At 42.7% G+C, this 15,244-nt stretch overlaps 1 protein-coding gene across 1 annotated transcript; it reads left to right on the forward strand.

Annotated features, from left to right (window-relative positions):
* Positions 1-13,697: 13,697 nt before the first annotated feature.
* LOC148998756 (uncharacterized) lies at positions 13,698-15,017 on the forward strand. Its single transcript, XM_089141735.1, has 2 exons — positions 13,698-14,195; positions 14,310-15,017. The coding sequence occupies exons 1-2, from the start codon at positions 13,698-13,700 to the stop codon at positions 15,015-15,017; spliced, it is 1,206 nt and encodes a 401-aa protein (XP_088997861.1).
* The last annotated feature ends 227 nt before the right edge of the window (positions 15,018-15,244 follow it).

Genomic DNA, 15,244 nt, shown 5'->3' on the forward strand with positions numbered 1-15,244 from the left:
GGAATTTATTAATTTGATTAATAAATTAAATGCCCAAGGGCAATATTGGAAACTCACTATTAGGGCGGTTACAAAATAGGGTTATATATTTTGGTAACCACCGCATTAGTGAGTAAGAAACTGAGTGATTAATTCGCACGAGCGAATCTCTGAGAAACGGCGGCTCCATCTCTCTCTCCCTCTCTCTTAGAATCGCAGGCTTAGATTTTCTTCTTTGCTAGTATTTGATCTTCATTCCATTAATCCGCGGCATTTGGGTTGTGGATATTATTCCCTTTCCCTGTGATTGAGGAATCTCGCCGGTAAATCTTTGGTGGTGGAACGAGAACGTGGATCTAGACTTCCGCTGCGAATACTTCAAGTAAGGGAAAGCAAATCCAGGTAAGGAATTTTTTTTCTCCATCAATTAATTGAATTGAATTACTTTTGATGTATTACCAACATTGGCATCAGAGCCATTGGTTCCCACGGTTCTTTGTTCCTCCCCATTGTTTATTTTAATTGTATGGATCCAATGGGAGGATCAAGGGTTTAATACGAAACCCATGGGAGAATTGATAGGGTTTTTAGAAACCTTTAATTTTGATTCGGATCCGAGTGGGAGGATCCCTGTGAATTTCCCTAATGAAGATTTGCATGAATTGATAATCCATGATGATAATTATTTTTGTTTAATAATTAATGCTGGATTTTTTTCATGTTTTTTTTTTTTTTGATGATTTTTTGGGTGAAAAAACGTGTTTTTCGTTTTTTTTGAAAAAAATTTTCGTTCAAGAAAAAATTGAAAAATCGCCGTTTTTTGGTCACTGTGGACCAGACGGACGATCACCGTCTGACCAGACGGTCGTCCGTCTATTATCGTGAGTGGTCACGAGTGACCCGCACGGAATTTCCGTTTGGGGAGACGGTCATCCGCCTGGTCCCACAGAATGCCGGACGGAATTTCCGTGCTGGCGAGATGGTCATCCGTCTCGGGCATAAAAGGCGGACGGAATTCCGTCTGGGCAGACGGCAGTCCGTCTGGGAGATGGATTTTTTTGGATATTGGTCTGTCCAGTTCAGAATGTGTTTCTAACTTACAGGACACCAATGGCCCGACAATCTGTGTGATGTTTGGGCATTGAGGGCCTAATGGGGCCTAGTGGGAGCTAATGAGGTAGAAGTGTTCTGTGTGAACCACCTTATAGCTTGAACATGATTGCATGTATTATTTTAATCAAACTATTTTTTATTTATGGGTCTATCAATCATGTTTCTTGCACAGAATGAAGCTAGTGTATAAGTTTATGTGGGTTTGCATGAGAATTTGATTGAATGTTTTTTTAGCATCTCTTTTGGTTTAAATGCTTATCCCATAGGTTGACTATGCTAGTGTGATTTGCTGTTGCTTGAGTTGTGTTTTATGCTAGAATAGTTGAACTCATCCTAGTATGTAATGTCTCTAGAATAAATGGCTGCTACCAAGAGCATTGTTGCTGACCTCACTAAAGGAGATAAGCTGAATGAGAGGAATTATGACCTCTGGCACCGAAAGGTGCAATATCTCCTGGAAGAGCAAGATATGCTGGAGACCATAAACCAGACCATGAACCCACCTGAGGAAGGTACCACTGCACAGCATCGCAGGGACCTTGATATATACAATGCTTGGAAGAGGAAAGACCGGGTAGCCAGGATTACAATCCTGAGCTCCATGAGGGATGACCTGATGCTTCGTTATGAGAAGCATAGGACTGCAAAGTCTTTGTGGGAGGCTGTGAAGTTCCAGTATGGAGGGACTTCCACCACAAGAGGCCGCCAGCTCGGACTCACTTTTGACGGTTATAAGATGCGCCAGTGGTCACACCATGAGGCAGCATATAACCATCATGTCTAACATGATTAGTGAGTTGAGCGCATGTGGGCGCCGAAGACCGATGAGGAGCAAGTCTCCGCAGTCATCAGGTCATTGCCAAAGACTTGGGAGCATATGAAGATCTTCTTGACTCATGTTGATGAGGTCAAGACATTTGATCAAGCTGCCAAGCACCTTGAGCTAGAGGAGGATCGGATGTTGGCCGATGTCCCTCACATTGAAATAGTTGCTGCTGAAGCAAGCACTCGTAAGGGTGCATGCTTCAAGCGCAAGAAGGAGAGAGCTCAACCTCAGTGGTCTAGGCAAAGTAATAGAGGTGGGAACAGAAACAAGAGTGGTTTATGAGACATGGTTTTAGAGTTGTATTTGAAAACAATTCTTTGGTTTTGTATCTGGGTGATACAGTTTATGGTTATGGTTTTCTTCTGAATGGTTTCATTGTATTGGATACAATTGATTATTCATTTAATTCTAGTAGTGCTTTTGTTTGCCAAGATACTGTGTGTATTGTTTCTAATTTGTGGCATGCTAGACTAAGACATATTGATAGGATGAACAGGTTAGCAAGAGAAGGTCTCTTAGGCCAAGGTTCACTATCTGATTTGCCAATCTGTGAGTCATGTCTAGCAGGAAAAGCAACTAGAAAACCATTTAAAAAGGCTTTGAGAGCCTCTCTTCCTTTAGAACTTATCCATTCAGATGTGTGTGGACCCATGAATGTGCATACTAGAAAAGGACAGTCATATTTCATCACATTCATAGATGACTATACAAGGTATGGTCACATTTATCTAATTTCTCATAAGTCAGAAGCTCTGGAATGTTTTAAGAAATTCTTGAGCTTGGTTGAGAATCAGTTAGATAAAAGGATTAAAACTCTTAGAACGGATAGAGGAAGAGAGTATCTCTCCGATATGTTCAAAGGGTTATGTGATGAAAAGGGGATATCTAGACAACTTACTATTCCGGGGACTCCACGGCAAAATGGGGTTCTTTGAGAGGAGGAATAGAACCTTGCTAGACATGGTGAGATCCATGATGGCGCATGCAACTCTACCCATCTCTTATTGGGGAGATGCTTTGCTGACTGCGGCCTATATCGTCAACAGAGTTCCAACCAAATCGGTTCCTTCCACACCATATGAGTTGTGGACCGGAAGGAAGCCAGATTTGAGTTACTTGCGCGCATGGGGATGTGCAGCATATGTTCACTCTACTTCTCACCAATATGGAAAGCTTGGACCCGGAGGAAGAAAGTGTATCTTTGTGAGATATTCTGAACCCTCAAAGGGCCATGTCTTCATTGGACTAGATAAGAGTGAGAGGAGAACGGAACTTGAGTCTAGGGATGCAACATTCTTGGAGAAAGATTTTCCATCTCTTTCAGGAGTTAACAAAGAATCATCGGAATTCTTTGAGATACAAGATAGTGGTCTTGTCACTCCAGGGATTCGGATTCGGATAATGAACCCGGGGTTCATCCGGAAGATCCTAGTGGGAGTGGGAGTGCAGATGTGATAGCTACCTTAGACGGTGAGCAATCTGACATGCACTTGCACCGTAGTAGGCGCGGGCTAGTTCCTCGTCGACGTTTCGACATAGAGGATGAAGCCTACATGGTAACTCCTGAAGAGATCGACTGTGAGATGATTTCAGTCGATGAGCATGAACCAAAGAGCGTGCAGGAAGCTCTTGCGGGGTCAAGCTCAAAGGAATGGTTAAAAGCAATAAAGGAAGAGTTGGAGTCAATGAAAGTTAATCATGTCTGGGACTTGGTTGACTTGCCGACAGGCCGAAAGGCGATTGGGAACAAGTGGGTTCTCAAGATCAAAAGAAAGGCGGATGGATCTATTGAGAGATTCAAGGCTCGTTTAGTGGCTAAGGGCTACACCCAACGAGAGGGCGTTGATTATGAGGAAACTTTTTCCCCTGTGGTTAGGTTTGCCTCAATTCGCCTCATACTAGCCATTGTTGCTCAGTTGGACTTGGAGCTTTATCAGATGGATGTAAAAACTGCTTTTCTCAATGGAGAACTTGAGGAAGAGATCTATATGGATCAACCTTAAGGCTTTGAAGCACATGGACTTGAGCACAAAGTGTGCAAGCTTAAGAAGTCCATATATGGCTTAAAGCAAGCATCTAGACAGTGGAATGTGCGCTTCCACCAAGCTATGATGGAAAATGGTTTTTCCATGCTTGAGGAAGACCACTGTGTTTACACCAAGAGATCTGATAATAATTATGTCATTCTGACACTGTACATAGATGACATACTTATGGCTAGCAATAGCAAGGAGCTATTGGAAACCATTAAGAAATGGTTGTCCTCCGTATTTGATATGAAGGACATGGGTGAAGCAAGCTATGTGCTTGGTGTCAAGATTGTCAGAAATAGGCAAAAGAGATTACTGGGTTTATCTCAAGAGACCTATATTGACAATGTCTTGACGAGATACCAGATGCACAACTGCAAACCAATTGACACTCTAGTGGAGAAGGGTTTGCATTTGAGCCTTGATATGGGTCCTAAGACTCCAGAGGAGAAAACCAAGATGGAAAGAGTTCCATATTCTAGTGCAGTGGGTAGCCTTATGTACGCTATGATGTGTACTATGCCGGATATTTGTTATGCAGTGGGTTTGGTTAGTCGGTACCAATCAAACCCAGGCATAGAGCACTGGAAAGCAGTCAAGAGGATATTGAGAGATCTCAGAGGAACGAGTAACTACATGTTGTGTTACCAAGGATCGGATTTGTGGTTAGTTGGCTATAGTGATGCCGACTGGGCTGGAGACATCGATGAGCGCAAATCAACCTCTGGATATGCTTTCTTGCTGAATGGGGGGGCCATTTCGTGGTGTAGCAAGAAGCAGGCTTGTATATCCCTCTCGACCATGGAAGCAGAGTATGTGGCATGCTCAGCTGCGGTTCAAGAGGCTGTTTGGTTGAGAAGATTCCTTCGACATACTGGGATTGTGATGACATCCAAAGAGGCTGCCCTTGTCTACTGTGATAGTACGGCAGCTCTTAGCTATGTCAAGGACCCCAAGTATCATAGGAAGACCAAACATATACAGTTGAGATATCACTTTGTTAGAGACATTACATCAAGAAAGAAAGTTGTACTTAAGCACATATCTACTAGTTTGATGGTAGCTGACCCTCTTACCAAACCTATAGCCAAGGATGTTTTTATTTCTCATGTAAAATCCTTGGGCTTATGAGATTGTGACTTATTTTTGTACCCGAGACTTTCTTATTAATGAATAATATGAGTTCATTCCAGCATTTTTTTTATTCACTTTCGTGTGATTGTGTTTCTTCTAGCATAAAACAACATATGTCAATAGGCAAGAGAATGGCTCACTCACACGAGCATTCGCCTCGGCGCCTTGGAGGCGAGCAGAGATGAGACGGATTGTGAATGACTTTGTGTAGGTCAATTCATAATCATGATGTCGCCTTGATTTGGAATCAAGATGAGTTTCTCTACCGTGAAGAGAATCGACATGAATGTTCCCACTATTCATGTTGCCTATAGGAGCAGTGCGAGTACTTTATGTGGCGCTAGGGTGGCGACAATAAAGAAACTTCGGGTTAGGCGCAAGGGGTTGCGACTGGACTAAGACCTGTATGGTGTTGAGATGGACATACGTTCTATTGTATATAGAATGCTCCACCATAGCACATATATCATACTATGTGTGCTTAGCGATCATTGGAAATGAGAGGATGGATCCCTCGCTCCTCTCATTGTGTGAGTCATGGACCTTATGGTCCATTAGTGTTCTTAGTGACTTTCGACGACATCATGAAACGAAGGGTTGATGTGGCTACTTTGGGGTGTTACCTATGGTCATGATAGATTCGACCTAAAGGGGCACTATCGGGAAAGGAGTCAATCCTAAGTGTAGTGATGGTCTGGGGCGAAAGGAAAGGTTTGATTCAATCGCACCCTAAAAGTGTTTGCTTTGGCGCCAACCGTATGTGTTACAAGTAGTGAACATTTTAAGGACAAGAAGGTGATCTCTCGGAGGGATCGAGATACCTTTAGTCCGGTGAGTTTGAATAAACCTAGGACATCGTGTTATACTAATGCTTATTTGATTTGTTTCTATGAGTGATGTGCCATTCGGCCTTCTCGGGGAAGGTTTCTAGTTTGGGGCTCACGCGTGCAGGTATATCACCGGTCGCACAACCCATTTTTGGCAGTATGACTTGTGGATATTAGTGTCCGGGACACGGGTGGTCTATGTATCCGGGATACATGGTGAAGAGATCAATATATATGTATATCTGGGATATGCATGTGTGTCTGGGACACAAGAGGTCTATGTATCTGGGATACATAGTAGAGAGATTGAATGTGTATATCTGGGATATACAAGTGTGTCTGGGACACATTGAAAGATTAACACTTGCCCTTGTGCAAGTGGGAGCTGTTGGAATTTATTAATTTGATTAATAAATTAAATGCCCAAGGGCAATATTGGAAACTCACTATTAGGGCGGTTACAAAATAGGGTTATATATTTTGGTAACCACCGCATTAGTGAGTAAGAAACTGAGTGATTAATTCACACGAGCGAATCTCTGAGAAACGGCGGCTCCATCTCTCTCTCCCTCTCTCTTAGAATCGCAGGCTTAGATTTTCTTCTTTGCTAGTATTTGATCTTCATTCCATTAATCCACGGCATTTGGGTTGTGGATATTATTCCCTTTCCCTGTGATTGAGGAATCTCGCCGGTAAATCTTTGGTGGTGGAACGAGAACGTGGATCTAGACTTCCGCTGCGAATACTTCAAGTAAGGGAAAGCAAATCCAGGTAAGGAATTTTTTTTCCCCATCAATTAATTGAATTAAATTACTTTTGATGTATTACCAACACCTTCTGTTTTGCTACTTCATCAAGATCAGCAAAACTTCTTCTACAAACTCGCAAGGATCCTGCACTTTGAAAAGAGTCTTCATCTTCACACTACAGAATTGGTACTTTTTCCCCTAAGAACGGAGTTGGCAACTGTGATGATTAAAAAACTATTGGCTGCCATGATTACTCAACCTCCTCTCCCTCGCTTTTTCTTTTTCCTCTCACTTAGGTAGTGATCCACCATAGCACTCTGTGGATGAAACGATAGCAAAAATTAGAAAAACAGAATTTTAGAGGAAGACAGATCACTCAGTCAACTTCATAACTGAATACTTGCCACAAGATATCTTATATATAGGAGTTCAACAAAACAGATTCAAAAATGGAGAGGGATAGAAGGGAACATGATCTGCCTAGCACAACGGACCAGGACAAAAGAACGTTCAAAAATGGAGAGGAATAGAAGGGAACATGATCTTCTGTACCTTAAGGATTTGCTCTCTAAGTCAACAAGTGCTAGTCTGTGATATGCGGAGGAGCTGAGTTCAAATTGGACATGATCCGTTGGTCCCCATCCCTAATATAATGTGGAGATCTTAGATGTCACTTGGCCATATGACCACATGGCCAGCCAGGAGTGATCGAGGGCAGACTTCGGTCAAGAATTCACATTGTTAAGGGGCCGGGAGATCTTTGAGTCATCTTCTTTTTAACCCCTTTCTGTTCAGGCTCTGTGGTAGGCTGAGTTCTAACTTCCGCGCGCATCGGAGTTCTTCCACTGGCCAAAGGCTGGCACTCCCTTGACACTCTTCTTTTCTTTCCGGGTGGTTGGACTGGATCAACAAGGGCTGTTTTGAATTTCAAAATCCTCCTATCAAATTCTGTTTGATTGCATTTTCAGTTTCCTAGCACAGGCTTGCTTCTTGAGTCGCTTCAAATCTGACCATTTGATCAGGATCTTGTTTTACAGTCTTGTTCTCCAAGCTCATTTGGGTATCAAGCCAAATTTCAGATTGGTCGCAAATAACTTGATTGAGTTATTAAATGTTCATTAAATCTTGTTCTGTTCTTCTCGTGCTTTGTTTTTGCAAGCTAATCTTTGACTGGATCTAGTTGTACCTTGTTTTGAGTTTAGCACTGTGTAAAGTTTCCCTTTAGGTTGGTGTTTGTTATCTTGGATATGTTGCTGTTGCCTCCTTTACAAGTCATTGTTGACATACTGCTGATAACTTTAGATCATTGTATCTGTTCGGTTTATTTCTTTCTTATTTTTCATTTTGAGGTCTGGTTTGTTGCTATCAATTCAACATTCTGTTCCTTAAAATTTATTACACACCTTGCAGAATGGTTCCTTGTTTCAAAATACCAAATGAGCTCCGAAGAGGTTGGTTTCTGAACAACATTACCAATTTGCATAGCCTGAAATTAAATTCCAAAAACAGCTCCAATACATGGAATGCTTGTAGCAAAAAAATGTTGAATGATACAAAAAGAAATAGCACCAAATCTTTGCTGCTGTCATGCAACGGGTAGATAGTTATGTTCAGGGAGTCCCTGAAAATCTCTATACCTAATTTTCTAGAAATTGCACATTTCATTGCTTTGGGTTTCGTGTTTGAGTGATATGGTTCCAACTTAATCTCTTTTTTTTTGGGGGTATTAATTGGGAGTTCCAGTGGGCAGCGGTCCATGTTGAGATTATCATAAACATTGACACAATAAACCCAAGAATTAACGTGGTTCGACATTCATTGTGAAGCCTACATCAATGGCAAGAAAACCCCAATCAACTGTATTCCAGGGCGAGGTTTCATTATCTTTAAATAGAGAAGAATAAGTGTAACAACCCCCGTAATTCTAACCCGAGATCCGCATTGCAGGTCCGAGAACCCGAAGGTCTAGTCGGGTAACTTTGTGGAGTGTCCAACTAGAAGTCCATGATCCATACCCTGAACCCATGGATCTGGATCCTCTGTCTGAAGAACCTGCCTTGCTTGGTAGTTGGTCTTCTGGAAGACAAGTGTTGTTCGGAGATGTTCGGAATGAAGGTAAGATCTCTCCCAACTCTTCTTTAGGGCTTGGTTGTACTTGGATATCAACCCTCTAGCAAAAGCACCCTTGTATGGCAAATTACATGGGGGTGGTTGCTGGTGGCGGTCGATCAAACCAAGCGACCGCCCGGTCTGTTTTCGGGGTTTTGCCTTATTTTGCCCCCTAACTTCTATAAAAGGTAACCCTCGCCCAACTCACGAATATTTTATTCGTGGTTACCGTTTTTGGAGGTTAGACGGCTGCGGAGAAGTCCCGAAAGTGGATCTGAAGTTCTGGCAATGATTTGGAGATCAGTCCTTCCCTTTTCTGGTGTTCTGAAGTGAGGTAAAGGATTCACCCTTCATCCTTTATCTTCTTTGTCTTTCAATTTCGTGTTAACCCATCCCCTCATCATTGTGATGACCCTTTTGATTCAATTGTGAGTCTCTTTCCAATCTACTTGAGGTGATTCATCCGAAAACGAAACCCTGCTTTCGTGAAAAGGATAATCCAATCAAGGGGAGAGTTCTGGGTAATCCAATGATGGTAATTGTTAGGATTCCTTCACCCTTTGGCTATAGGAGTGTTAGATTCGAGATTTAGGTCATGATCACTCGAAATCCGGATTGAAAACGGGTGATAAGAAACCTGAGTTTCGGATTGAAACTCTCTGTTTTTGGGGCGGTCACTAGTGGCGGTGGCTCAACCTATGCAACCAGCCCGAGCGACCGGCTGGTAAACAGTGACCAAATGACTTTTGGTTTTGATCCACCTTGATTCAATTAACTTATATATTATTGTAACCCTGTGTTTAGGTATTCTCTGTTTGAAGAGAAAGTCTTGTAATAGTTAACGGATCTCTTTTTACGGACAGTTTACTTATATGCAGGTAAGGACATTCAATCCTATCTTTTGAATAGACTTGAACATGCTGGTCCAGTGTCTGTTAGAATTAGTATTTCTTTATATATGCTGTTGTAGTCATGTCTTATATATTAATCTTGTTATATTATTGTTGTTTGTCTTGTTTACATCTATACTTTGTTGATTATGAATGTTATGTACTAATGATGGTTAGTATATGGTTCTGATGGATGAGGTATTCTTTCGGGATATCTTAGCTTGGGATATCAAAAGGCTGTGGAATGGGACACATGCCTGCTGATGTCTCCAGCATTGTCATGACTATTTGATGACATTATTAGGTAGAGTCTAGAATAGCATGGCTAGGTACCCCACATGCTACTACCCTTTCGGTAGGGGGATTGAAACTGAGTGACCCGTGATGACAGTGATGTGACGTTGGTCCACTGTTAGTCATATAAATGGTAGGGTTGCATATGTTAGGGTTGGGCTCATGGACGTCCAAGGACCGGACCGGGTGTCGTGAGGAGTCATGAGATCTTCCGCCCTAATAATATGTGGATGACCATAGGGTTAAGGAGTGGAGTCCAACAACGGTAGCCAGTCCGTGAGGATTCTCATTCCGAGGTTCCGAAGGATACTGAACTGAGTTGGTTGGTGCCATAGGGGATGTATCTGGACTTCATGTAGACATGTTACCAATATGACCTTGCATTGGATTAGAAACCCCGACATGCGCCAATACTCATTACCAATGGTCGTGGTGAGAGAGTGTTGATTTAACCCCAGCCATGGTTTGAGAGCCAGGTGTGGACTTTTCCTTTTTGCCCAGGATCCCTAAAGAGGTAACCAGTCCTTGCCGGATCAATGTGACTAGACTTCCCCAGAGGAGAGCTAGTGTATATCTTAAAGCATGTCGACTGTTAGAGACTTGCATAGTTAGAAATCATAGTATCATTCATACTTTGCACTCTTTCATATCATTTATGCATTTATGCTTTGTTGGATAATTGATGGGATTTGTGATTGTTTCTTCATCGAGTTCTCTAGAACTCACTCCTTTATTTTGTATATGTTTATTAGCCTGCACAGAAGAAGGAATTGTACAGGAAGATGGATTGGTTTCCTATGAAGGAACCATCCTGTATGAAGAAGATGTGGCACCATCAGTGGGAAATAGAGATAGCACTGTGCGGGAGCTTAGCGGGTGCATGGAGTGCGCTTATCGCACCTATTGATGGTCAGAGACGAAAAGTGGTTAGACAGTTCGCTCAACGAATGAAGAAGAACTAGAGGACACCCTATCTTGAGATTCATGAAAAACACTATTTAACCTTAGAAAAGGAAGCGGAAAGAAATTGATATAATTCTTTTGATTGCTTCCAGTTGAACTCGTATTCATTTTATTCATTATTCTCTCATTTATTATTGTTATTGGAGTATTTGGACTCCTGTAATTCTTTAATTCATTTATTGAACATTTTTGCTCTTGATCATCTTTATTTGTATTTAATATTGTTGATAGACTAAAATTGTGGATCCTGTGACGAATCACTCCCACGGGTTGTCAGGCAGGTAACCGAGACCGGCGGGTGGGGTGTGACAATAAGAGTTCTACAATAAGTTAAATTCTAATATTACTCCCCCTCTCTGCTAGTCTCCTTATAAAGTTAGGAGAGTAGCAAGTTACATTCATAACACTCCACCTCAAGTTGGATCGAAAAGGTCATTTGAGGTCAACTTGCTCAATGCAATTTGAAACAATCACTTTAACAAGGCTTTTGGCTTTCTTAGATGCAATACACGATGACACAGGAAGTTTGTGTAGTGTTAACTGACTTTATTCTGTTCATGATATGTTGTTTTTTTTTAACTGAAAGGCTCCTTTTTAACTCTGGCAAAATGACTATTTTAGCATGGGTTATTCATGAGTCAGGTTATTGATATTATTAACTCATCTGATATGCTATTCTCATTAACTAACTTGTATTTTTGAGATGCATGATGCATATCTCAACATGCCTTAGTAAATAGGATTTTAGGCAACTGGACACCATGATTTAGGATATGATCAGCATGAGTCAATAGCCATGCAGATCCACTTTGGATTATTTAAGGATCTACTTTGTTTTCTGCAGCCAATGTTGTCTTCAGCTGTGGTGATTATGGCTTTAGAGTGCGTGTCCTGTTTGTGTTTTTCTTTTTTCTTTACCCTGTAGGCATTTGCTAGGGCCCTGGGATTATGAGATCATGCCTTCTTATTAGCATTTAGTAAATTTGGTGCATATTTGATTTGGCCTAGCCACTTAGGTATAGTTCTATTTCCTGTTTCATTTTCCAGTTGGTTTGGCCAAGTTGGTTCAACTTTAGTTGTTGGTGGTGGTGTGGTGTCATTTCTGTAAAGCAAGTTTCAATACCTGTATGATGTATCCACAAATTCTTTAATTACAAAAGGGAAAAAAGAAGAAGAAGAAGAGGGGGGGGGGGGGTTTGGCTTGTATAAGTAGATAGTTTCTTCTTTGAAGATTAAAAAAAAAAATGTAGCAACGAATACTTGTAATGCAGGTTAGAGTTTCAAATGGAATCTAGAAGCACACAAGGCTGTTCATAGACTTCTAGTAGAGGTTCAATAAAGCAAAACAGGAAAGAATTATTAGCTTATAGCAGAGAGACTGTTTCACAATCCAACAATTAGATCTAAGCCAAGTGCAAAGTGCTTGTAGATCTAGCAATTGATTTAAAATTTTCCAAAATCAGGATTCAGGATATAAATGCTTTCCATGCTGATACGGAAGTTTCATATCCAACCGGGTTTGACCCGGATGGATCTCCACATCTGGTCGACCACTTCCTGGCACGGGTTTCCTAGACCATCGGGTGATACCCAATTGGGGCTTCACATTCAATCGGGATCATAACCGACTGAATTGATCGAGACATGATGAACGTACGACTAATATAGCAACCTTCCTCTATTAAGAAAGTCAACTCCATTGACGATTGCACGGGATTAATAAAAGGAAGGCGTGATCTGAGGAGATATGACAGCCCCCGTCGGATAGACTTACCAAATGCATATAAGGTAACATAATCAGTATAAGATAGGGGACATACCTCTCCGGTAAGCATCCAATACACTGTGAGTATAATCTTGTGTAGCTTTTGCACGAGACCTCACTCTGTTCGTTATCTGACTTTGCCATCGGAGGCGGTTGCCTGGCACACAAGCCGGTCCGCATCTAACCTTTCTTGCAGGACTCATCGTCCCGAATACGAGAGGAAGCTCAGTCGGATCCGGAAGTTTAACTGAGACGCATCATTTTGGCGCCGTCTGTGGGAACGACAAGTTCCGAAGTCATGGTGAGACGAGTAAACAGACATTCCCGGCAGGAAACTACCGGGGATGATCGAACAATTTTAGAAGATGGGGTCGATCCCTCAACCCGAGTAGATGTGGATCCTCTTCAGGACAACCTGGTTCTAGAGGACCCGAACGGCGAAGGAACATCCAAGGGTCCCCAGGGCCATGCTACTGTGGCAGATGTGGATGAAATAAGAAAAGGCATGCTCGAGATGCAAGGAGTGTTGCGTAATTTGGTCCATCAAATTGGAGTCGAGCAAGGACCGAGACGTAACACTCAGGCGGGAAGGTTGCTAAGAGCCTTCCAAACAGTAAGGGGATCCCGACAAAGAAGGGGTGTCCAGAGAGGTAGGAAAACCGAGGGACGAGGGGTAACCCATCCCGATCGGGATAATTGCCAAATAACACCGAACAGGACCAGGATCAGTGCCTTAGATTATATTTCGGTACCATCTAAGATGGGATCCTTACCCCAAAGGAGTCGTCGGGAGGAGATCGAGGACCAAGGAGAAAGTCTTCCCAACCATGATGTTCGAGGGTGACTGTGACCTGCACACACTCCCGGAGGGAGGAGGCTGCTGAATCTGATGAAGATAGGGCTAAGCAAAATCGACTCGAAAGAGAGTGGCAACAGTCGAGCGAAAGCTAGAAGATCGGGACCACGACGAAGATTTGGACATGATTGACCGAGAACTTTCTCAGGTGAGATAATGAACATGCCTCTCCCTCGGAATTTCATCATGCCTACCTTCACCCCGTTCGAGGGAAAGATGAACCCGAAGGAGCATATAAGCTACTTTAAATCAGTAACGACTGTACTTGGTCGGGAGGACGAATTGCTTTGCAGAACATTCCCTGCTTCACTCAAAGGACCGGCCATCAAGTGGTTCAGCAGCCTGCAACCAGGATCCATCAACAGCTTTCGGCAACTTGCCCGAAAATTCATATCCTGGTTCCGAAGTGCCATTGGGAGTAAGAAGACATCCGACAGCTTATTCACCATAAGGCAGGGAAGGAACGAATCAATTCGGGATTTCCTGAAACAATTCGACGAAGTTGCCATTGAGATCGAAGATCTGGATGATCAAGTGGCATACAATGCACTTTGGAGTGGGATCACTCATCAAAGACTTTTGGAGGTCTTGTTAACAGATAAGCCCAAAACATACGGGACATTGTCACGTAAGTGCCAGAAGCAAGCCAGCGTTTACGAAGTAATAAACATTCGGGTAAAAGCCAATTGAGACAGAAGATCTGACCGGGATACATACAAAAATTCCCCGAATGACAAAAATCAGGGGTCAATAAATAAGTGGAAACGTGATCAGGGACGGGTGAATTACACTCCCCTCAACGCAAAACCGTCAGAGATTCTGATGAATATCCGGGACAAGAAATCTTTGAGGTGGCTTGGGAAGCTGCATTCTCTTCCAGAGGATCGGGACATGACAAAATATTGTCGTTTCCATAAAGACTACGGGCACCACACGGATAATTGTCGAATTCTGAAATCAGAAATCGAGAAATTAATCCAACAAGGTAAACTTGGTCAATATGTTCGTGAATTGGGAAAGCCCCGTACTAGTTCGCCAGAACCCAGAAAGAGAGCCCGATCACCTAGCCCAAAGGAAGCCGCCAAAAAGGCTGATAAGGGTAAAGAAAAAGAAGATTGGGAGGAGACACACGTCTACGTGATCATGGGAGGCCCAAATGTAGAATCAATCAGGAAGGCGAAGCAAAAAGCACGGTTCGTGGGAGCTGTTCACCTACCCAAAAAGAGGCCAAATCCAGCATGCCCGGAACCAATAACCTTTACAGATGAGGATCTAAGCGGAATTGTAGCACCACATGATGATGCGATTATCATCAAGGTCAAAATTGCTAATCGGGAGGTTCACCAGGTCCTGGTTGATACAGGGTCATCCATTGACCTGATCTCTTACGAGGCTTTCAAAAGACTCAAATTGGCTAATGATTTACTGACCCCTTCATCAACCCCCCCTGTATGGTTTTGCAGGATCCTCGGCAGGAGCTGAAGGAACGATCCACTTGGATCTCAAAATCGGGAAATCACCCCGAGACACGCTGGTTCGAGTCAACTTTATGGTTGTGAAGGATTTGTCAGCGTACAATGTGATCCTAGGACGACCAACACTCAATGCACTTGAGGCCGTTTTATCCCCCCGGCACATGAAACTGAAGTTCCCGACTAACGCAGGAGTAGGAGAATGTTGCTCTGATCAGTCTACCTCCCGGCAATGCT

The sequence above is a fragment of the Hakea prostrata genome, unplaced genomic scaffold, assembly GCF_041222555.1.
Source record: "Hakea prostrata isolate BN-2017 unplaced genomic scaffold, UWA_Hpros_2 contig_154, whole genome shotgun sequence".
NCBI classification, from domain to species: Eukaryota; Viridiplantae; Streptophyta; class Magnoliopsida; order Proteales; family Proteaceae; genus Hakea; species Hakea prostrata.

Excerpts from the sequence above, each read along its gene's own strand:
- LOC148998756 (XM_089141735.1), top strand. The coding sequence starts at position 13,698 with ATGCCTCTCCCTCGGAATTTCATCATGCCTACCTTCACCCCGTTCGAG. Across the intron at positions 14,196-14,309 it reads AGCAAGCCAGCGTTTACGAA|GGACGGGTGAATTACACTCC; the intron begins GTAATAAACATT and ends AAACGTGATCAG.